At 31.0% G+C, this 26,389-nt stretch overlaps 1 protein-coding gene and 1 long non-coding RNA gene across 7 annotated transcripts in view; one reads left to right on the top strand and one right to left on the bottom strand.

Moving 5' to 3' along the window:
- On the top strand, nt 1-1,049 carry LOC139522453 (uncharacterized). The gene is made up of 2 exons (XR_011664435.1): nt 1-328; nt 628-1,049. It is a non-coding gene; the product is annotated as an uncharacterized lncRNA (long non-coding RNA).
- A 12,093-nt stretch (nt 1,050-13,142) lies between these two features.
- Nucleotides 13,143-26,389, bottom strand: part of LOC139523998 (interferon regulatory factor 8-like) — a 61,233-nt gene continuing 47,986 nt past the window's right edge. For all 6 annotated transcript variants that reach the window (XM_071318501.1, XM_071318503.1, XM_071318504.1 and 3 more), the window contains 6 exons: nt 22,227-22,334; nt 20,950-21,006; nt 19,615-19,745; nt 16,565-16,722; nt 15,246-15,501; nt 13,143-14,703 (listed from right to left, as the gene is read on the bottom strand). In XM_071318501.1, coding sequence (XP_071174602.1) covers nt 14,590-14,703; nt 15,246-15,501; nt 16,565-16,722; nt 19,615-19,745; nt 20,950-21,006; nt 22,227-22,334 — 824 coding nt within the window. In that variant the 3' untranslated portion in view covers nt 13,143-14,589. The remainder of the gene's footprint in view (nt 14,704-15,245; nt 15,502-16,564; nt 16,723-19,614; nt 19,746-20,949; nt 21,007-22,226; nt 22,335-26,389) is intronic.

Here is a 26,389-nt window from a genome sequence, read left to right on the forward strand (position 1 = left end):
TGGAAGATACAGTTCGATATTAAAGAAATGGAAATGAGTTATGTCGTTATTATACTTTTATTTGTATTTTTTTGCAGGTCAGACGGAAATGATAATTTGCTTGAAAGAATGAATGCACTTGAAACACTTATGTTGGATCTTAGAAATGATAATGCGATGCTCAAAGAAAAGGTGTCGTCCTTAGAAACTGAAAACAAAGAATTTAAAAACACGATTAGTTTTCTGAAGAAGGACAATAAAAAATTCAAGAAGATTTCAAATGTTTATTACAATGATGCCAAACATGGAAACGACACTTTTCCTAACAAGCGAATTACTATTCCCAATCGTAAGTTTTTGTTTTCAATTATAGATTTTAGAGATACATTGTGAATTTATAAAAAGTCAACAGCTAGGGCAACATAAACTTTCAATTGAGTATTCATACATGTATAATCTTTTAACTGTTAACAAAGTCTTTGTAAACTAAATATTCAACAGTTGAATTAAAAAAAAAAAAACTGTAAAGAAATAAACTGAATGTGCATTGATTAACATTTTATGTTAATCACACCCGAATTCATGAGTTGTGCTAATTATAACAAGCAAGACATTATTAGTTAAATATTTTTGAACTTGTTTTTCCAGCAACTAACGTGGCTTTCCTGGCAAAAGTACGAGGATACATAGGTTTAAATGACAACGAGGTCATTAAGTTTAACGATGTCAATTTAAACCTGGCAAACTCATTTGATGGCAATTTAGGTGTGTTTCAAAGTCCAACTACGTGATTTTATGTCTTTATTGTCAATTTCCTTTCGTTGCAATCAAAGTACATAGAAGCCCAAATAATAAGAAATGGCATATCAATTCAAGACGTGTATGCTGGTGATGAAACCCATTTTGGATTTGGATCTAACATCGCAATAGTAGAGCTGGAAAAAGGAGACCGAGTATGGGTGAAAGTTGATCGCGGATTTCATGACACTGGTAGCATTCTTGATGGACCATACTGTGCATTTGCTGGATTTCTGCTATATCCTAGTCTAGAATAAACGCATAAATTCATATATCTTTTGTTTTGTTTTACTATCAGTTCTGCTGCTAGTCTGATATTTTTTTATCCAAACATTTTATCATGGGTATACCAGATGAAGGATATTGATCAATACGTATTGAATTTGTGTGCACACTTATCAAATGTTGTTTTATTAACACTGGATGTCGATGCTTAATTATTTATTATCAGGTCTCTCGGCACGATTCAGATTACACATTTTGTGTATAAAAATGTGTACTTGGTGCTAGAATTAATAATAATTGCAACTTCTAAGCCAAAGTTGATCTTATTAATGTTTGGGCTATTAAATGAAGATGGATTCAAAATCTTACACATTATACATTTTTGACTTTCCAAGCTTATGTCGCGAGCGTACTTTGATAAAATATGTGGTGTACATTGGCGTTATAACTTTTTTTTATCTGAGCTTCACTGATGAGTCTTATGAACACGAAACGCATGTCTGGCGTATTAAATTATAATCCTGGTACCTGTGATAACTATTTACACCACTATGTCGATGCCATTGCTGGTGGACGTTTCGTCCTCGAGGGGTATCATCAGCCCAGTAGTCAGCACTTCGGTGTTGACATGAATATCAATTATATGATCATTTTTATAAATTTCTTGTTACAAAACTTTGAATTTTTGAAAAAACTAAGAATTTTCTTATCCCAGGAATAGATTACCTTAGCCGTATTTGGCACATTATGAGTCTTATTTAGACGAAACGCGCGTCTGGCGTATTTAATTATAATCATAGTACCTTTGATAACTATAAGCCAACCCACATGTTCGTATGCTAGTCGCATGTTCGAAACGTTTTTAATAATTATTCTGTGTTAAATAAATTCATCATTGATACCAAGATTGAAAAAATTTATTTGCGCAATCTGACGCGCGTGTCGTATACAAAAAAAGACTCGCCTATTCATGAGGTTGAACTGCATTAGTATTTCAAAAATGTAAAGTTTTGTAACTGTTAAATTATTCACATTTTAGACTCCTAAGATTTAGGGCTTACCTTATAATCCAGACACCTATATATTGTTGATATGCATCATGTATGTTATTATATAATGCGTTTGTGACTGAGTGTTGCTGTCTCGTTGATAGATACGCTTCATCTTTTTGTTCACATCTTAGCAGTTGAATATTGGAGCGAAATCGCTCAAAATTATTCTCTGTGTGTATACATCACAGGTTTTTAATTTTTTTATTCGTCTCGTTTGTGTACTTTTTTATGGGTTTATACTTTCTTAAACATTCATCGTCGAAATATAATAAACCATTATTATTTTTTTCTAATTATCTGTGATGTGTTTTGTAGACATTTTTATTTTTTCGTCATTCTTTTGGTGTTATTAGGCTAGTCCTCACCCTAGCAACATACGGGTGTATGAGACACTCTTGATATATAAATATGTAAGAGCCAAACAGATAAAGGGCTATGAACCAGTCTATGAAATTATCTGTTTTTCTTCGACTCATATTTTTTTTTTTATTGCCCACTTTTGGTGTCGTCTCTCTGTTTTAATCAAATAGTTTGGCTGTTCCTATAATATATGGTCGACTTTATCATGAATTTGAACCCATTCATTGTATCTACTTAATTTATGTGTTAAGAACCTATCTTATCTGATCGAAAGTTTATATGTCAATGTCGAATCCCAGATTTATGAACTTTGGTGTACAAATTTAGTCTTATAAATAACAGATAATTGTTTCACAAAGGTAATAGAGGGTACTTACAATAAAAAAATAACACCTAGTGTTTTGAAAGCCTGAACCTAAAACAGAGTATAATTGTTTCATATATATACCACCTATACTTGAATATAAGGACTTACTTACAAATAATATCAAACCATCAGTATATTTTTTTTATAAACTGTTTTATTGTTTCTCTTGCAATAAACATCATGATGATTTCTCTTGCGATAAACATCATGTTTGAAGACAACAGAACCTGTTTGACCTTCCGGGCTAATGCAAGCTTTTTGATGGAAGATCGTGGTGCTAAGACTTCTCTGAAGTTTTCTGTGTATTACTTTCTTGACTATTGATTAAATTTCATAGTTCTGATCATGTTGTTGGCTTTCGTTATTTGACTAAATTAAATGACTTAATTTTGATGGCCCTTGTGTCTTGTGGAAGTTATTTTGACACATGGATGAAAAATAACGCCACTCTAGAAAATATCAGATTTTAAAAAACTTGAACTTGGCAAGGGTACCATGCACAAAATCTCCCACCTCAGTAATATATTGCCTAAAATTTATTTCAGTTAATATGAAACAGCTCACGTCTACTTTCTAAAAAAATAATGTATTTTAATGATAATTCAATGTATGTTTTAAGATTAATGTATGAGGGTATTCGTTATAAATGCTAATAATCAAAAAGAATTTTATAAATATATAAATAAAAAGTTATGCACATCTCAGATAGATGTAAGTAGACGTGCTTTAATAATGACCACATGCACTTGGCTCAGAATTTTTTCCCTATATATTTTTAAATATTAAGACAAGTACCTGTGTTTACTACACATGCACTTTTCTTCAAATCTCCCTAGGTAGAAATTATTAACTTAGATTCTATTTGTATTATATAAAAAACTTCGATGAGTAATTTTGACATCAGACACACAAGCTTTCAATATCATAAATTTTTCATTTTAAACTTAACAAAAGCATTTTTTCTTTTGAGAGTTCTAGATTTTACCGTGATAATCAGGATTCTAGAACGCGTTGGTTCAGGTGTTATAATTACATTGTCCTTGAAGTTCCAAAAAAAAAACCCTACAACTTACAAAACATTAGAGAGCTAAGCAAACATAACTGCTCACAAACATGTTCACACCCGCTACATTGTTTATGAAATTGTCCAATGTATGCTGCCTGTAATTCAGAGGATGTCATATGTTCATGTCTGTCATATTTATTTTACGTAAATTGTATTGTCATAAATTTAGCCCTAAGTTTTCTTGTTTGAACTGTTTCACATTTTCATCTCGTGATCTTTTAAAACTGACTACACATAAAGGCAAAAGTGGTATTTAGCGGTTCAATACTTAGTCATTAATTGATTTAGCGGAAACAAATCCTGGTCAAAACCAAAACCGAGGAAAAGGCCTTTGTTAGTCTTGTATTTTTTTAATTTTAGTTTCTTGTGTACAATTCGGAAATAAGTATGGTGTTCATTATCACTGAACTAGTATATTTTTGTTTAGGGGCCAGCTGAAGGACGCCTCCGGGTGCGGGAATGTCTCGCTAAATTGAAGACCTGTTGGTGACCTTCTGCTGTTGTTTTTTCTATGGTCGGGTTGTTGTCTCTTTGACACATTCCCCATTTCCATTCTCAATTTTACATCAACTATCAGTTGAAACAACGGAATAATAGAATTTTTGTCAATTTTGAAAGCCGTAAGGTTGTCTTTTATTGCTTAAATTCACTTCATTTGAGCTTTAACGTCTCATTGGTAATCATACCACATCTCCTTATTTGTACAAGACATGCGTTCAAAAGAAGTAAATATCGAAAATAATGAGATGTAGTTAACTAAAGCATTTTCCAGCAATCACCATTAAATTTATATAAATTAATTTCATTATTCATGAATGTAGGACAGATAATTTTATAAAATTATATGAAGTTTATATGAGACTTCGTAGCAAGCGAATGAAATAAGTAACAAGGTTCACAGGCTGACGATTTTCCACGTGCCGTATAGAATTAAATATATCTTCAGGGGCCTGTTGTTCAGTGATTGTCGTTTCCCGTTTTTTATATAGATAATACCGTTGGTTTTCCTATTTAATTGTTTTACACTAGTAATTTTAGGCCCGGTTTAGCTTGCTCTTCGTTGTGAACTCCGCGTTGAAGGTCGTACTTTGATCTTAATTGTTACTCATGTACATTGTGACTTGGATGTAGAGTTGTCTCATTGACACGCATATCACATGTTCTTATTTATTACTAGTTTATAAAATTTGTTCCGATTATCAGTACAAATAACATTTTTAGCTATATCTAAGTTTTCTCCCTTAACAATTGAAAAATATTTACCTGGACCCCCAGCCTGGATCAAAGATAAAAATATGACCGATATTTATAGTACATTTAAGTCGATTTCTACTTCGTGTCATTACGTACGAATGAAATTCAATCTTTCGCAATTTAAAATTAACATGATTACTAACATTAAAAAACAAGAAAGTGTTTTTTCTTCGAATATTAAACTTTAAAATTTTTGTCTTTGAATAATAAACTTGGATTTTTTATCCTTTGAGATCTTCTGAGAAACCATGTGAATTTAGGAAATCAAGAAGTCATAAATGAGGACGGAATTTGTGAATACCTTGACACATATTTATAACGACCATTTATGACGTGTGCATTGTGCACTTAATAAATGTATGTCAGTCAGGTATCATTATACATAACAGGAAGGTTATTGTGTAAAAAGACACATATAAGTGTGTCTATTTCTACGATATGGTGGTCTTATATGGAATATTCAAAGTTAATTGAGACTTTGGGTTTTTCAGTGCTTCCAATTATACGTAAATATCTATTTCTACGATATGGTGGTCTTATATGGCATCATATCAGATGAATTTTTAAATTTGATTGATACTTTGGGTTTTTCAGTGCTTCCAATTATTCGTGTAACAATGTATGGAAGTGGAATTACTAATACGATCCTGACATGTACTATCTATTGCCGTGTAAGCGGGTTTTACATGAAAAAGTGACCCTTTGTAATCATCAGGAAAAATCTTGCAGTCAAAATTTGCATATTTCCGTCCTGGAAAAAAGGTCTCACGGTTGCATTAAGGTTACTGTCTAATATTTTGATAAAATGTCGCAATTTTTGTAATGTAAAATATCAGTTAAATAAAGGCAACAGTAGCATACCGCTGTTCGAAATTCATAAATCAATTGAGAAAAAAACATACAAATCCGGGATACAAACTAAAACTGAGGGAAACACATAAAATATAATAGGAGAAATACGACACAACAGAAACACAACACTAAAATGTAACACACACAGAAACGAACTATAGTCTATAATATAACAATGGCCATTTTTCTGACTTGATGACATTATCCTGACGGTTCAAATAATACTAATCAATAAAACAATGATTCAGATATACTTGCTAAATATGGTATACACAAATTTATCATGGTGTACTTAACTTATCTTGTTAGACCGATATTGAATATATATTCCACAAAATGACGACACTCATATTCCGTCTCCTTTTATGTGACCTACCGAAATTAAACTCATCACCACATGTAAAGCAGGATCTGCTTACCCTTCCGGAGCACCGGATATTACACAGAGTATTTAGTTTTATTTGTTGGTTTTTGTATACTTTTGTTTGTCATTTAGTCTTTTTCGTATTTGGGCATGCCGTTGTCAGTTATTATCGACTTATGAGTTTAAATGTCATGTTGGTACCTTTTGCCTCTCTTTTATCTTAGTTGTCTTTAACTTTTTTTGTTTTGTTCCTTTTTATTTGTTTATTTTTTCGTGTTCAGTTTGCACATATTTACACATATATACTCATACTAAATTTGTAAACAAAATCATGAGTGACTAGTAATACTCTGTCAAACGATAGTTGAAAGATTTATTTTTCATGTATCCTTTTTATTATATATATATTCAACCAGAAACAACTGATATATATCTAGAAAAGTTAATAATTAAAAAAAGTCAAAACATTTTGCAGTTGTTTCTGGTTGAATAAAAATAAACAACATTTATCATTGTTTATGAGAGGCAGAGGTCTCTTTATAACATGGTTATTAATATTGTATTATTGTAAATTTATATCTTGTTCTTTTTATACTGTTTTGTTTTTATTTTGTTGTTATTGTTTGATTATATTTGTATTGGCAAAAATATACTGTAAATGTGTCATGACAATAAAACTTATTTGATCAAAGCATATGCACAGTAAAACTTAGTTTGAAAAATGTCCAATGTCAGAACAGGTAACAAAAGAAAATAGTTTATCTTTTCTATTTTTTGTTAGCTCGTGAACCAATATATATATTGCGTTTCCCTCGGTTTTGGTTTGTGACCCGAATTTGTTTTTGTCTTTCGATTTATGAGTTTTGAACATCGGTATACTACTGTTGCTTATATATATATATATAGAAATCAAGGATTATTCAATAAATTAATCTCCCGTTTAAGATGAGTCAGTGTACTTTTAGCACAAGTACGGTCACTTGGAAACTACTGAAATAGTCATACTGTACTTGACATAAGTGTCGGAATCTGTTTAACAGGACGGAAATCGTGTGTGAGAATTTTTCCAATTGACCGCAATTATATGTACTAGTGTATAAAGTTAAGAAAACCAGAACCCCTTTTCCCTTCCATTATGTTACATTTGAGTATTAACAATTGACTACTACGTATGTTGCTTTATTGGTTCAAGGACGCGAAAATACAACAATGAGCACTCAAAACACCTCAATTTGATACTAATTCATTTGTCTAGATTTGGCTATATTTTGATTAAATTTATTAAACTTTTTTCTCAATTTCAGACTAGTTGATTTATCTATGATTTTACCAAACTTATCAAACTTGTCAATTTTTTTTCTCAATTTGATACTTATTGATTGTCTATGATTATACCACACTTATCAAACTTATCAAACTTTTTTTCCTCAATTTGATACTAATTGATTTATCTATGATTTTACCAAACTTTTCTCATTGTAGTATTTTTTTTACTGAATTATTCGTTGAAATAGCTTGGTTTACTACTTTAGTGGAAACAATTGTATAAAGTTCGAGATTGCATGTTAGTTACATAAGCGTGTCACTGTTTCTGATATGTTGTGTCTATCATTGATGGAATATATTTGTTGTTGTTCTGCGGTTTGCATGTTGTGTCAACTATAATATTATTTGTTTGTGAGTTTCTTTTGGTGAATGTTCTGCGCTGTATTTCTGTCATGTAGTGTTGTCATTTTAGCTATATTTCTTTATTCATGTCCAGTGAAGGATGTTTATTCAATATTGTCGACATCGCGATATCTACAATGTTAACACGATATAGTGTCAACATTGTTTACATTGTTTGAACCCTTATATAATGTATACATCGGTGACATCGCGATGTATACAATGTTAAAACGATGTTGTGTTAACATCGTTTACATTGTTTGAAACCTTATATATTGTTTACATCGTTGACATCGTTAACATTGCGATGTATACAATGTAAACACGATGTCGTGTCAACAACGTTGACATTGTTTGAACTCTTATATATTGTTTACATCGTTGACATCGTTAACGTCGCGATGTTTACAATGTTAACACGATGTCGTGTCAACATCGTTTACATTGTTTGATCCCTTATATATTGTTTACATCGTTGACATCGTTAACATAGCGATGTATACAATGTAAACACGATGTCGTGTCAACATTGTTGACATTGTTTGAACTTTTATATGTTGTTTACATCGTTGACATCGTTAACATCGTGATGTTTACAAGGTTAAAACGATGTCGTGTGAACATCGTTGACATTGTTTAAACTCTTATATATTGTTTACATCGTTGACATCGTTAACATCGCGATGTACACAATATTAAACCGATATCTAGTCAACTTTGTTAACATTGTTTGAACTCTGATATATTGTTTACATCGTTGACATCGTTAACATAGCGATGTATACATATAAGAAGATGCGGTATAAGTTCAAATGAGACAACTTTTTATTTAAGTTACATCTTCTATAAGTAAACCCCTATAGGTTTGACATTAATACGGAGTTTTGGTTTTTATTGAGTAGCAATATATGAAAAGTACAAAAAACACTAGTGTTAAACTATTTGAACAGGAAAAATAAAGGTCTAATGTAAAAAAAAACATGAAACCAGAAACACGTATGAACAATTCAACAAACGACAACTACTGAACGACAGATTCCTGACTAAGGACAGGTGCAAACAAATGCAGTTAGTTTAACGTTTATATACGTACCATAGACTCAATATAAAATATAAACACGATTTTGCCACAATATTGTTAGCATTGTTATGTGAACAATTTAAACAGAAAGGTATTTATAAAAAAAGAAGTGGTATGATTGCAAATAATTAAAATTTCCAGTACATACATACTAACTGGCACATCTATAGATAACCGTATGGCCTTTAACATTGAGCAAAGTTTATATGGCATAATTAACAATAAAAGACGCCGACATGAAAAATGGAAAACAGTTTTAACTATATAACTAACTGCTTAACCATGTAAAAAATGTATATATAACAACAAGATGTTGACACTATATTGTTAACATTACGATGTATACGATGTGAACGATGTATACAGAAAGGTGTAGACACTATATATACAATATAAACACGATGTTGACACAATATTGTCAACATCGCGATGTATACGATGTGAACGATGTAAACAGAAAGGTATAGACTTTATATTTATAGATACAATATAAACACGATGTTGACACGATATTGTCAACATCGCGATGTATACGATGTGAACGATGTAAACAGAAAGGTATAGACTCTATATATATACACGATGTTGACATAATATTGTCAACATCGCGATGTATACGATGTGAACGATGTAAACAGAAAGGTATAGACTTATATATATATATATATATATATATATATATATATATATATATATATATATATATATATATATATATATATATATATACAATATAAACACGATGTTGATACAATATTGTCAACATCGCGATGAATACGTTGTGAACGATGTAAACAGAAAGGTATAGACTCTATATATACAATATAAATACGATGTTGACACAATATTGTCAACATCGCGATGTATACGATGTGAACGATGTAAACAGAAAGGTATAGACTCTATATATACAATATAAATACGATGTTGACACAATATTGTCAACATCGCGATGTATACGATGTGAACGATGTAAACAGAAACGTATATACTTTATATATATTTAATACAATATAAAAACGATGTTGACACGATATTGTCAACATCGCGATGTATACGATGTGAACGATGTAAACAGAAAGGTATAGACTCTATATATACACGATGTTGACACAATATTGTCAACATCGCGATGTATACGATGTGAACGATGTAAACAGAAAGGTATAGACTTTATATATATATACAATATAAACACGGTGTTGGCACGTTATTGTCAACATCGCGATGCATACGATTTGAACGATGTAAACAGAAAGCTATAGAGTCTATATATATACAATATAAACACGATGTCGACACGATATTGTCAACATCCCGATGTATACGATGTGAACGATGTAAACAGAAAGGTATAGAACATATTGATAGGATACAATGTAAACACAATAACGACACTATAAAGTTGACATTGCGATGTTGACAATATCGACAAAACATCGTGCACTGGACATAGTTCTATTTCTTACCATTGTCATAACCCGGGAGGTTTGGCTAACCATTCAACCAGGTTTACCCCACCATTTTTTTTAAATATCCTGTACCAAATCAGGATATTTTAGAAATATTTCGGTTGTTATCAAATAGTTCGTTTCTATGTATGTTGGCGCTTGTTTTTGATGCACGTCAGTTTTCCTGTCGTTCCTTTGTTTTCCTCTTGTACTTGTTGTGTTTTCCTAGATTTTAGTTTGTAACCCGAATTTGTTTTCTCTCAATCTGTCTTGAATTAACTGCGGTATACTACTGATGCATTTATTTACTAAGGTTATATACTTGTTTTCGGTAAGATACGTTACCAACGCATTCCATGTCATACTTATTTACATGAAATATATTTCACAAAAGCATTATCGGTAAATAGAACCTAAATTTTAAAGTCAGGTTCCCGAGAGTCCGATCTACCCAGAAGCTATACAATTTGATCGCTTTTTGTTTATTTATAATATAAATAACTCTGTACTACAAATATTTCCTTTTCTTTTAAAAATAACTATAAACTGTTTTGGTTCTTTTGTCTACTTTTGATTAGTTGTTCATGTTTTCATTACTGACGAACTTTCCTGTTATCAAGAACTTTAAGTATGGAGTGTATTCGTATTTTATAACAATGGATCGGCTACTATGCTGATTTAAAAGGAAGGCCCTATCCGAGGTTGCTTTTCGCAATATAACCCGTTTTATGTTTTAGTTTAATGTATTCAGTTAGCAAAAATCATTTGTTTGTGTATCAAAGTTGTTTTAGGCTGTGCTGATACAAAATGTTTACCGAATTAGACTATTAACTGGATTTGTTATCTCATAAACAACACGACGGGTGCCACATGTGGATCAGGATCAGCTTACCCTTCCGCAGCACTCGAGATCACCCTAGATTTTGGTGGGGTTCGTGTTGTTTATTCTTTGGTTTTCTATGTTGTGTCATGTGTACTATTGTTTGTCTGTTTGTCCTTTTCATTTTCAGCCATGGCGTTGTCAGTTTATTTTCGATTTATTCATTTAAGTCAAGTATATAATAAAAGATTGTTTGAGAAACAGGTCCGATGGGTCTTGCAAATCGACATGTGTTGTCCGTATATATGTTATAATAGTAATCAATAAACCAATATGCCAGGCAGCAAAAAACGCCAATCACTGAATTAAAGACTACTGAATTTAGAATTAAAAATGTAAGTGAACTCTAAAACCTTCCCTAATATATAGAGCTAGTATGACAGTGGTGATAAGATGTGTATATAACACAACATATGAAGACATTCAGTTGGAAAGGGCCTTACTCTTGTAGTTGTTGTGTTTTCCTCGGTTTTTAGATCGGCACATGCAAATGTAGCATAAAATACCCCAAAACAAACAACCAAACTTAACAACTACAAAAAAACACAAGATTCTGATCCATAAAGTACTCGCAATATTCCATAATAATATTAATCTGGAAAGACCAATGGTGATCATATCTGCTATTTCCTCTTGCATGACATAACAGTTTTATTGTGTACACTTCACTACTTTCATATTTCGTAGAACACTCACAGTGGTATATAAATGTGAAAACGGTTATAATGAATTAACCTTGAACTTTGTTACGGAAATGTTTATCTGCACAATCTTGATGACTTCAATTTGTTAATGTACTGTTGAGGAAAACTCAATTCATTTCCCGGACAAATATGCTTTTAACTCGTTATGTAATTGTGAAAACACAAAAGCATATAACCAATTGTTCAAACCTTTAAATAGTAATAATACACGGAATTAGACCGTTCTTTTTTCAGTAATTACTTAAAAGAAGTACTTTTACGCTAGTAATCATTTAAACAGAAAAGAGTGATTTCATTGTAAGCATGGAAACTTTTGAGATACTTTTTGCAGACTAATTAAGTCTGGAATAGGTGGTTTTGAATATGATTAACTTGGACCATGGAGAACAGAAGCCGAAAACAAATAATTTTGCAGATAACAGAACAAACATTATACATCATGAATAAACAGTACAAATTTACAAGTTATAATATACGCTTTCGGCAATCGCTTGCACGAAGAAACAAATTGATTGAAAAATAAATATCGGGTAGAAGATCGATATCAACATTAAATGAAGGAAAAACCAGCAGTGCGCTACGGCCGCAACTAATCTAACATGTGTTATTTGCTTTTTTGCATGGTTTTAGACCTCTGTCCAATAATTTAAGGGTATGATTAAGCGCGCGTTATACGTTTTACCCTGACACTTTTTAATGTGTTTTTTTAAAGTCAGGAGCATCAAATTCAGTGGTTGTCGTTTGTTAATGTATATTATACTATTTTTTTGTTACTTCTTTTGAACATAAATCAGGCCATTAGTTTTCTCCATTGAATTGATTTATATTTGTCATTTCGGAACCTTTTATAGTTACTTTGCGGTTTTGGTTTTGATTCATTGCTGAAGACCGTATGGTGACCTATATCAATATCTTCTAATTCATTTGATCTTTGGTGGATAGTTGTCTGATTGGCAATTACATCACATCTTCTTATTTTTAGATGATAAATTCATTTATCTTTACAATGCAAAACCTTTGTTCAACTCAATAAAGTACACATTAAATTCTCACATACTTTATTGTTTTTATATCTGATATTTAACAAAACATATAAAATTATCTGAAATAACTGAAATTCAGATCAGCTTTAGTATTTATCTATAACTTGATAAACAAAGTTAGACAATAGTGACATGACTTTCAAAACAAAAAGGCAAATCTTAACAGCATTGAAATAAATCGGAAGCGAACTCATTAGTAGCAGCGGAAGTTTTATTATCAAACTTCGATCGGGATCAACATACCGTTAAAGTGAACTAAAACATGACTTGCACATTGATATAAAAAAAGTTTAGGACATGTAGGTATGTTGGTGTTAATGACTTGCATTAAAATACAACCGTAAACACTGATAAACTCCGTACTTGCGCCCGAATTTTGACACTTGTATTTATTTTCAATTTTTTTCAATCGTATATATATCCTTCAACATTACCCAATTTGTTTTAATAAATGGGATTTTATAAAGCTTTTATATTAAAAAAATCCAAATGTATATGATCATTATATAAATTGATACATGTGTAACACACATATATCAATCTTCAACCAATACACATATAATCAAACACAAAATATTATTGATTAAAACGAAAAAATATAAAAAAGTAAATAATTTAAATCACATAATTCAATATTCAATCACAACAAAAATAAACATACAAGAAATAAAATATGATGTTAAATAAAATTCGACATACAAATAATGTTCTATCAATACTCATTCATTCCAAATATATATGAAAATAACAGGTCAAAGATATGAAGTATGTTAAAAAAAAATTATACTACAAAGGTAAAACAGATGACAAGTTTCGGAATATCAACTTTATCAATTCATTATCCAACCAAATTGCAGTTATAATTGATAAATACATCTGAAAATACTGTGTACTATGGTAATTTCATATAGTTTGTTTATCTCTGCCAGGCGAAACAAATATCATTTTTGAGCTTCTCAAAAGTTTTAAGAACTTAACAATTAAACTATTTTTTTGTACATTCCGTTATAAACATTTGTGGGTAATAACTATATGGGCAAATGTAATATATGTGATATATACTTAATCTTCCATGCCACATCACGTTTATTAGGTAAATAAAAGACAAAACATAAATAAAGGAAAGTTAAAAACTTAAAACATATAAGCATTTGAAGAAATAGAACCCGAAGCATCAGCTAAAATCCTAAATGATCATCATTAATGTTCCAACTGTCTTTATTATATTTCAACTATCTTTATTTCGTAAAATTTGCAATTTTTATTTAAAGGTACCTGGTATAGAATGCTACTGTATGTCTATATTTAATATAAATCCACTTAATCAAGTATGAAATTAAAACATGTACAATTATTAATCTACTGTACAAAAATGATGACATTTTATCTGTTGTGAATTAACCAATTACATTTCTATTTTTTTTCTGTTTTGTGATACAAAAACTTTATGTATAACCATTTAATTGTTTCACAGCTTCTTGTCTGTGCCGCAAAAATTGATCAATGTTATCTGATCTTGATATTTCAATATTTGGAGACAGTGGACTGGTGCAGGTTACCTGTAAAATAGAAGAAAAAAAGTTCCTTCAATTAGATAATTATAACAAATCATTTTCATAATCTAGTTGTCTTTAAATATGAATTTAGTATTGTTTACGACTGTTATTGCTAATAAGGTAGATATTAATCTACAATAATAAAAAGAGTTATGAGAACAATGAATGATTGCGACTGACTAACTCTTTAACCATTTTGTTTTGGAATGTTAGTGATTCAGTCAAACAAACAAAAGCCATACTCCAACCCGTACATTGAATAGGTGAAAATAAGAAATAATGTGCAACAACAACACCAAGCCCACATTAAATGAAGTTTCCCTTTTTCTATTTTGAGAATCAGTGTCTTCAAATTTAAAAATGACAAAGTAAACTGGAGCTTAAATCATGTGATCAAGTTTCCTAATCACTCACCGAAGGTTAAACGCTAGACAATTTGGTATATAAACCAAATAAAATCAAATGCGTGGAATTGTAAGGAGTATAATAAGTTGAGTTACGTCCCTTGAAACAAACATATAACAAATAACTGTTGAATTCCATACCTTACACAGTTGCTGATAAGCCTGTTCCAGGTAGATTTTTGACCATATTAGATTATTTCTGAATTCAGTTTCCCCTCCACACCACTTTTGACCAAAGCTGATCATAACCTCTGCCGAAGGACGTGGTCCTTTATCATTTATATATCGATGTAAACTGGGCTCAAACCAATTAAAGTAGTCAAATATTATAGTTGGTTCATCCCTGTTCAATTTAACTGGCTCTGGGGAATTGTGTAGTTGAACAAATATGGTGCACCTAAAACATATAATATAAAAAATAATATAATTTAATATTCTTTCAAAAAACAACCATAACAGATATACACGTATTCAGTAAACATTGGGTATATTTTGAAATAAATAAAAAAAAAACACTACCACATAGAAAATCAGAAATTACTGATTGTTGAATAACCATGGTGTTTAATAAAGAATCACACAAATGCAATTCATAATAGATGTATTTTGGAATAACGAATTGAATGAATCATTAGAATTGGTGCCGTCGAATTGCATTCGGTAAATACCTATGATTACAGATTAGATAAAGGCAACATTAGTATACCGCAGTTCGAAATTCATAAATTGATTGAGAAAAAAACTAATCCGGGTTACAAACTAAAACTTAGGGAAACGCATCAAATATAAGAGGAGAACTACGGCACAACAGAAACACAACATTAAAATGTAACGCACACAGAAACGAACTATAATATAACAATAGCCATAACTATATATATATACATCTCCATGCCTTATATATCATGTACTGTAGTACGCCGCTAGATTAAAACTGACGAGGAAAGGTAACACACGTCCACCGAAAGCTTTATTATGAAGCCCAGTTGGTCGTGTGGTCTAGCGGGACTGCTACAGTGAAGGCGATTTGGTGTCACGATATCTCAGTAGCATGGGTTCGAATCCCGGCGAGGGAAGAACAAAAAATTTGCGGAAGCAAATTCACAGATCTAACATTGTTGGGTTGTTGTTTAGACGAGTTTTATATATATATACATATATATAACTATAACACTATCTTGCTATATCTTCTGGTAGGCTGTTGAACTCATTAATTGTGAACCTTTATACTGGCTTGATTATACGAATATTTTATCATGAAATATGCGGTGTTAAAATTGAAAGTATGTTCATTTACAGAATCATCTCTTGTTCTCTCCATACATATTTTATTTCGAATCTTTATTGTTGGATCTGGGTTTGATATTCACGTATGGTGATCACCATACGGCATAATATATAAAAAAAAATCTAATCATTATTAATAAAGAGTTGAAATAAAATATTTCTTTAGTTGTTACCTGCATTTTCGAGTTGCAATGATCTGACCATTCTGAACCCTAATGATTATCCCACGATCGAGATAGTTCAGCAATGTAAGTGTCATTTCTTCTTGCTTTTTGTTTTCCAAAAAACACAACGGAAAATGTACTTGATCAACATCATTTGGACCATATACCTGTGAAAAAAACATAATTTACTAAATTATTGATAAAAAGTAAAAATAACAAAATTAACGAACGCCGAGGAAAATTCAAAACGGAAAATGGCAAAATCAAATGGCAAAATCAAAAATTCAAACACGTCAAACGAATGGATAGATAGTTTGAAAAAACGATAGATTTTTAGTTCCCCTTTATCATAAAATGAACTGTATTTGAAGAAATGGTTATGTTTGTTTTCAAGCTGAATGCTTAGCACAATTGTAATGTATGAGATACTAAACCGTCGTATTACTATAATGTGGCCATAGATGATATAATTTTGAAAAATTAAGAACAAATAGTTCTTTTTTAACAAAATAGATGAATTCATAGAAAAGTTACTCATTATAGATACCAGTATTGAAATTTTATATTCTTTCATAAACAAATCATCTGGTTTATTATCAATTATAATGCAAATTAAAATTTTTGTCGTTTTTTTTTCCTGAAATCCAAAAATAAATATTCAATTTTTCGTAATACTCTAAAATTATTCTTTGTTGTTATTTCGGATTAAATATCGGGATATACACCCATACATTTTAGTGAATGTAAATAGTAGCACTATTTTTAGATATTCAGGGAAATCATGATTCGATCAATATTTGCCTAAAATATTATTGCAAAAGAACTTGCGACTCAAAAACGTAAATAAATAAACACAAATAAATAATTACCTATACCTGTTAAAATTTCTGATGGACTATTGATTTTTAAATTAAATCTAAATATCTATGAGTCAAACAGTAAATTTGTATAATTTGCCGTGTTTTTAAATTTTATGTAATCTATAGCCGAATAACTGTTATGTAACTATATATATGGATTATAAGAACAAAAAATCGTTCACCATACAGAGATAATTGGCGTTCAAATTTTCGGGTTACAATGCTCTTAATAGTTATCAAAAGTACCAGTCTTATAATCTAATACGCCTGACGCGTTTTTCGTCTACATAAGACTAATCAGTGATGCTCTGAAACTATTATTTGAAAGTTTCTGCTAGTTGTATTTGTGCGAGCGCCACTGACGACTAGCATTTTGACGAATCACTCGTCTGGCGTATCATATTTCGTCATTGATTTCAATGTACATTCTATTTTCATTTCTATTATATCATATTCACACATTCGCCTTATATTAACTGTTGGGTATAAAGTCTATGTACATACACAATCACTTTCTTCAGAACGTTTTACTTTCAATAGTTTTAAAATGTATTGTTAATTATGAGACGACTGTTGGTAGCGCTTGGATATGGGATGAAAAAGATTACATAGGCATTCACAGGGTTTTCATTAAGAATTTAACAAACTTGAAGGTTATAGATATAAGAGGATGTGGTATGATTGCCAATGAGACAACCTTCCATCCAAGTCACAGTTTGTAAAAGTAAACCGTTAAAGGTCAAAGTATGATTTTCAACACAAAGTCTTGGTTCAAACAGCACAGCAAGCTATAAAGGGCCCCTAAACAACTAGTGTAAATCCACTCAAACAGGAAAACAACGGTCAAATCTTTAAAAACGAGAAACGAGCTACAATAGGTACCAACCTTCACCCTTATCTGAAACAATAGTGTGACATCACAACAAAGAAAGACACATGTTTATCAATTTTCGCATTCTTAACTCTATAATACCTCCGACTGTTTAAAGAAATGCCTAATCATACATTATTGATCCAAATTTATCTATCTAATAACGTTTATGATGATTCCATATCTAGCCTTGAATCAACGATGTTTAAATTGCAACATGGAGTATAAATAATAAAAACTTCACAAACGATACCAGACCTCTAGGCTTATAATTTTGTACGTGAGACGCGTTGCATGTCTTGAAAAGATGCATCAGTAACGATCGAATAAAATATTTAAAAGATAAAAAAAGTAGGAAGTTGAAAAGTACTGAGGACCCAAAATTACAAAAAGGTTTTGTCGATACAGCCAAGGAAATAATTTCATAAAAAGAAGAAACGCCATTGAACCTGTGTTACATATGGGCCTTAAACCATTAGTTTTATAAATTGGGAGTTACTACGAAAATTCTGTTTACAAAATGTACCACTTAAAGATCACCAAAAAGGAAGTTTTTTTTCTTCAAAAAGAAATCAGTTTTCTATGGGCCCTTACTTGTATTTTTAAATTAAAGAGGACTTGACAATTGGCTTTTATTGTCAAAAGGTTAATGTAAACATACTTTACATTATTTTTAAACGGAAGTTAAATACTTGAAGGTTAATTTTAATTCAAAAGAGGTTTGTGATGAACTATCAGCAGTGTTGTAAGTTTAACAACAATGTTCTCACACAAAAATAAGGGTCACCCACACTTTGCCAACAATCATCGTACTTAAATCTAAACAGCCTTTCCTAATTATTATTTTTACCTTTAGAAAAGACTGATCACGGAAATTATATCTAAAAAAGTTGGTTTCCTACTTCCATTCATTTTAATTTGTAAATACAAACCAGTGGGTGATTAATTTGACATCAATCACTAAACAGTATCTGAATACTAATTTTCATTTCTTTTTCTTTTACAAGGACAATGTTTATAATCAGCCTTATATCACACAAAGATGCCAGGGTAAAACTTTTAAGGGACCATTTTTTTCTTTTTTTATGCGATTAAGGCATTTTCTCATACAATCACATCATTCAAATGAAACGTAGTCAAACTAGATCTGTGAGCCGTTACTTTTACTTCTGTATACAAATACGTTGCAGGTTAGCAGGCATAACTGAAATAAAATCTTTGTGGTCAGAAAAAAATGGCGGACTGTAGGATAAAGATGGTAACAGTATTTTTGCATACAAAATATTAAATTCTGAGTAAAAAAAAAACCACGTGACTATAAAGACTACCTCATTTTGTAGGTGAACATTTAGTTCCATATCGGAAGGTCCGTAGTAAAGTCGACATCCTCTAGAGTTATGCACAGTATGGCTACCAAGATCAACATGTCTGTACCCAAGTTTGAACACCATTGTGGGATCTGAAGAAAAATAAAAATACAGTTACAACCTGAATCACCAACTTAACTTATTGAAGATAATTAAGGCTTATTACTTCACACATGTGTATGATATAATATATTATGAACAGATTTTTTTATTTGTATTTTTATTTACATTTAACATTCACTAGTATATATATGTATATAGATATAGACAAATATACTGTAATAATAAACGACCCTGTAAAAAGTAAAATAACAAAAATACCGAACATTGAGGTACGGGAATTTTATACGAAAGTATTTTAAGGATGTCTGCTTGTCATGTTTTGGAGTTTTTGTCAGATTTTCGGAATCTTCTGGTTTTATCCATTTGAATGCCTTAAAAAATTTGCCCATGAACCCCAATTTTTCTTTTTATAAATCTGTTACATGTATAATTATAAGTCATTTGTAAAAGTTTTATAAAATTTTATTTATTTTTTAATAGTATTTGAGAACTTTAACTGGTCAATGATAAAGCTATAAAAAATCAAGAGAGAACATTATCCCGCCAAAAATCCAATGGCTAATATCTCGAAAACAAGCACATTGACCCCTATATTTTTTTTGCTTTTTTAATTCCTTAATTTATTCCCTATCAATACATACTAGTTTTATGAAAAGTTATTTATTTTGAAACTGAGCAGCGAACATCCTTAAGATTATTTCGTACATAGTTTTCTTTAATAATTTCGGTTCAACAAACGGAATATGTCAAGGTAAAAAAGAACAATGACGAAGATGATTTTATACATTTATCTGATATTTATTTACGTATTTTTTTTTAACACTGAGCTTAAAAGCGTGTGGGGGGGGGTCGTTTTTTTCTTTCTCGGGAATCTGTGATCGGGTGTTTTTAAGCTCGGGATTTCAAGATTGATCCTTTCGGGATCCAGAAATTCTTTTTTCATATTTCGAGATGTCGGGAGTTCATATTTTTTAAGCCCGGGATTTCGGGATTAGGACAAATCCGACCCCCTCTTTAAGGAATGTGTTCACATCTTTCGACTGGTATTATATTTTGCTTATTTGGAAGCAACAAGCAACCTCATTTCGCAAATAAGTTGATTGATTGAGAACAATGCCATTTTAGAATGCTTAATTAACAAGTATAGAATTTTCAACAATTTTCCGTATTTTTATTAAAACAACTTTGCATTATTTCATTGACGATGTCTACGAAGCCTTTCTTATTTCTTACCGACTTCCCTGTCCTGTAATGAATTATTTCCTAGGGCGGGGTTGATGGCATCAATTCCTTAAAAAAATAATTTTATATGCAATTGAATAGAAGAACATGTGTCCACAAGTCTGCAGGTTAAGTAATAAACACAATTTCTTTTGTTTGTTTTCTTAGTGTTTCACTATAATACCAGTATTTGATATTTTGTTTTGCTTGAAATTTGCTTGAATGTTTACTATGAATATGCGAGTTTTATTGCATTAATTCATGTTAGTATAATAAAAAGTAAAATCACAAAAATACTGAACTTAGAGGAAGATCAATTGGGAAAGTCCATAATCACATGGCAAAATCAAATAACAAAACGCATCAAAAACGAATGGACAAGAACTGTCATATTCCTGACTTGGTACAGGCATTTTCAAATGTAGAAAATGGTGGATTAAACCTGGTTCTATAGCGCTAACCCTCTCACTCTCATCAATTTCAAAATATTTTTACTAAAGTATTTCTTTTTAATGATAATGATATGATATTAACAGGTCATTTGATGCTGCTTAGGTTTCACAAAATCCATATCATAATTGACGAAATTATAGCGAAGGAGTTGAGTTACACCTAGGTTAGACCAAAAGTTTACCTGTTTTGTTATTTAAAAAAAAGTAATATAATCTTTACCTAACTTGATAGCATAACAGATTCAGGCGTGTATATACCAAGTTGCTACAACATTGTGTCAAATTTCTAAACATAAAACAGATTATGAAGGCTTACAGATATCTCGATAATTCGTTACTTTTTATGTTTAAGTATAACTTAACAGATACAAAGCATTCTGTATGTCTCACGACAATCACAAATGTATAAACCAAACCACAAAAACTCCGGAAATACCATAATTTGGTATAATCTTAATGTGTTCAACTGACATGTCAAATACAAGTGAGTGTTCAACTTCATTAGTATTCTAAAGTATTCTGACAACGTTTCATATGATATAGATATTTTGAATAAAGAATTGTTTTCTATACTCGCAAACCTGTTTAATCCTCATTCGGACGCTTTTTTTTCGATTTTAGTTTTTTACAAGGATTTTTTTTACTCTCGATCGATATATGACTTTTAAACATCAGTATTCTACTGTTGCCTTTATAGATTGGGAAAAAAGTTGTTTCATAGGATTTGACATAGTATGTTTTATTTGTATTAAAATGAGTTGATGCACCGTAGTGCATAAACAGTTTGGTCAAATGATCAATAGTTTATAACTTGAAAAAAGAAATAATGAAACATACCATCAACGGGCTTGACCAGTCCATTTGATATTGGTTGCATTCGAAGATCTCTTAAATCTGATGGAAGATTGCCTGATGGTATTATGTTTTCATCTATATCAATTTCACCTGAAAAAACAAGTATTTTAGTATTAAAACTAAGTCATCGAAACCCTCATTTCACAACCCTTTCAATAAATGAAATGGTTCATATACTCATTAATTGAAACTAAAACCATACATATACAAATACTTTTTATTATAGGCTATATGTAAAGTTACAGCACCAATTATCCATTCTGGTTTATAAACTTTCTAAAATGTACTTATTTGAAATATTGTTTTATCCTCTACAAAATATATTGTTTCTTTCTAAAAAAATGAAAAAAAAACTTTTCATAAATTTGTTGCGTACGAATAGCTTGTCTGGATTAAATAACATTTGGAAGGCTCAAATCTTAAACTTTGAAAGCATATATAAATACGCAATTAATAAAGGAGCAAGACGACAAAAACACACATAAAAGAATAGCCAAATCAACATCAGGATCGACTGTGTCTTCGGGAGTCCGAACACTAGTTTCTTAATATTTCCCCGAAGGAGAATAAAAAATAGGTTTATCATGAATCATGTCAGTACCGAATCACGAACTATTGATCATATCATACCATCAGGGAGCAGCAGTCAACCAACGGTGATATCGATCCAGTGCTGGACCATCAGTGACTAGAATTTAACCAATGGCGATATCGACCCGGTGATGGACTGTCAGGGACTAGCAGTCAACCAACGGTGGTATCGATTGTCAGTCGTTTTAAGGACACGTATAATTATGGAATGATTAAAGCACTGAATAGCTTTGTTGTGTTTCTAGCAATTATCATACATTTACATTTTCTTAAAAAAATCATATCTCTATTATATATATTTTCTGTCAAACTATTATCTTCTTGTTAGCGTGTGTGATGAAAATTGAAAGGAGAATGAAAGCAAGTCAGACTTCACAAGTCATGTTCATAGGAATGCATAATCCGGGAAAGATAAATTTGATTACGGTAAATACTGTTTAAATGTTTTGATATTTTTTTTTTAATGAAACATACTAATCTGCCTATCACATTTTCAAAAATAAATGTAACCTTACAAACATTAAGTTTCGGCCTTTTACCACTTTAAAGATTTACAGTACATCAGGTATTTGAGATATCAACAAGAAATTGTAAACTTTTGTTGAACAAACATAAATTGCACGCTGGGTTGTTGAAAATGCATTTACTTAGAATTCCTTTAATAAACATTACATAAATGAGCTATATTTAAGTCAAAGAACGAGCTGTGCTGGCTTACGTATTGGCCATTACATTGTTACAACAATTATACCAGATTTTTCCAAGTAAATACAAGATTCTTTAAATCAGAAGATTACCGAAAATGTAATGCAATTATAAAAAAATTACAAAACAGACAAACACAAATTTGTTATAAATCAAGCAAAACATTTGACCTTGACACAATTGTGATAAATAAATAAGATGGAAGTATTTAGATATAATCATGTATTATTTCCTGTTTATGTGATCAGGCATATCACCTGTCAAGTCACGAAAGGAAGGTCACGTTTGTATATAGTAGTTCGAGACCCCCAACACAGATTTTAGACACCAGCAAACATTTAAACAACTCTTTGATGATTATTAATTTACTATGAAAAATATGGGATTTAAAAGAGATTATCGAGGATGCCTATAATAATGGAACGTTTGAAAAAAATTCTAGATATGACAAGCATATCAGAAAGTAATTTATGAATGATTGACAATTTACTCATCATAGATACCAGGATTAAATTTTGTATTTATGCCAGACGCCCGTTTCGTCTTTATTTCGTCTTCAATATGACATTAATTATAAAGGAAATCAAGTTCACTTTTAACATGCTGGACTTATAAACTACAAAAGGACAACGTATCAATAATTGTTATATACTCATTTCTATCATACTGATTTTGTATCGCAATATTTTTGTCCCATTCAAATCCAATCTCACATTTTTACAAATATGTGAATGGAAATGGGGAAATGTGTCAAAAAACAACAACCCGACCAAAGAACAGACAGCTGCCGAAGAATGCCTTTATAAGTCTTCAATGCAGCGAGAAACTCCCGCACACGGAGGCGTGCTTCAGCTGACCCCTTAATAAAAATGTATACTAGTTTAGTGATTATGGACGTCATACTAAACTCCGAAATATACACAAGAAACTAAAACTATAAATCATACAAGACTAACAAAGGCCTGAGACTCCTGACTTGAGACAGGCATAACAATGGGCGGGGTAAAACATGCAATCAGTAAATAGTCAGATGCATACAGTAGACAATTATTGCGTGTTAAGCTGACATCTATAAACTAAATTGTAAAATCAATGAATCGCGTTGAACAACGACTAACATCTTGTACTGAGATCTTGAAAGACAATTAAGATAAAACTTTGTTAAACAAATATCATTAAGATAATAACTGGCCAAAAGATGCGCATTTATATGATTGAATATCGTATAACCTTCTAAAATTTTTTATTTTGAAGATTGGGAACTTCAAAATATTGGTCACGAAAACAATTTTTAATTTAAAATTAAGCTACAAATTCAAGCGTATCTAATCTTTGCATTCATTCAATTTTGTTCTAAGACCCCGTTTACACTGACAAAAAAAATCGATCTTTGGTCCAGTGTAAACGAGTAAGTCAGATCTTCAATCGGACTTAAAAAGTCTACCTTTAGAGGTGGTCTTAAAAAGATCGATCTTTTTTTGGTGTAAACGCTTGTGCGATGTAAATGCGAACTGGTCTTTTTAAGATCGATTCAAATAAAGATCGATTCAATTTCGTTGCCAGTGTAAACGGGGTCTTATTAGCATATTTAATGTTTAAGGTTGGCACCGCAATATAAAAACTGCAGGAACAGTATTCCTAAATGGTGGTGCAGGATCAAGTTAATATATAGTATTGAATGCTCTCGTCTAATTCCTGCAGCTCGGGTACCTGCAATTTAGACGGTGATTATGTACTGCTATCTTGTTAATCTCTTGTTTGCTTGCGTGCACATATGGTAACCTCGCAAGTGGCTTCAAATTGTTGAGGAGAATGTATCGAATGCAATTTCGGGAACTAGGCAATTTTTAACACATTTTAGATGCTCCGACAAAAGACCAGTTAAGAAATTGGCAATGAATGCATTATGATTTTACAAAGGATTCAACATGAAATATTTGTCGCTACAGTACAAAAAATGATACCCCTTAAATGTGCTGTCTTTATAGACATTAACAGAAGAAATGTGTAGCATTCAATGAAAGTTATAAATGATGACGCACATTAACTTCCTATTGATGTAAACGTAAATATATGTAAATAAAGGCAACAGTAGTTTACCGGTGTTAAACGTCATGAATCGATTGAAAGAAAACAAAACCAGCTACAAAGTAAAACCGAGAGAAACACACCAACTATAACGCCAACATACATAGAAACGAATTATTTGATAACAACTGTAAGCCCTATATCTCCTTTCAATCTTGTTTATTTTATTGAAATGCATCAATAACAACTTTATGAACATCACCTGGTACAAAGACAGGACAAAAAGAAACGAAAGTGAAGTAAAACCAATTATTTTAATAAACGTAAGCGGAAATAAAAACAAATTAGTGTAATCAATCTGCCTACTTTCTGCATACTTTATATGTAGAATAAAACAAGGGACAGGAGTCAAAAGTGCAATCTTTTAAAATACGGAACTCCAAGTTCGAACACGTCAAAAGAACGAAAAACAACTATCATATGCCACACTTGGAACAGGCATTTGCTTATGTAGGAAACTGTGGATAAAACCTGGTTTACAGCTTGATTAACCCGGCATAGATTGAATTTATGAAAACATATTGAAAGAAATAAATCTGCTCGATAATGCTTTGCTATTGAATTTTAGCACAAAAATATCTTTACAAGAAATGCTTAATGACAACTTATATGTTTTCTTATTATTTCTTTTTTCGTTTCTCATTATTGAATTTTGAAAACCGTAGATATATTTCAAGATACTATGAAAGTATATGCAGTCAAAAATAGGTTGATGAGTTTCGTTCTTGGCTGCATAAAAACGACAAAAATATATACGTGCT

Source organism: Mytilus edulis, chromosome 5 (assembly GCF_963676685.1).
Source record: "Mytilus edulis chromosome 5, xbMytEdul2.2, whole genome shotgun sequence".
Taxonomy (NCBI): domain Eukaryota; kingdom Metazoa; phylum Mollusca; class Bivalvia; order Mytilida; family Mytilidae; genus Mytilus; species Mytilus edulis.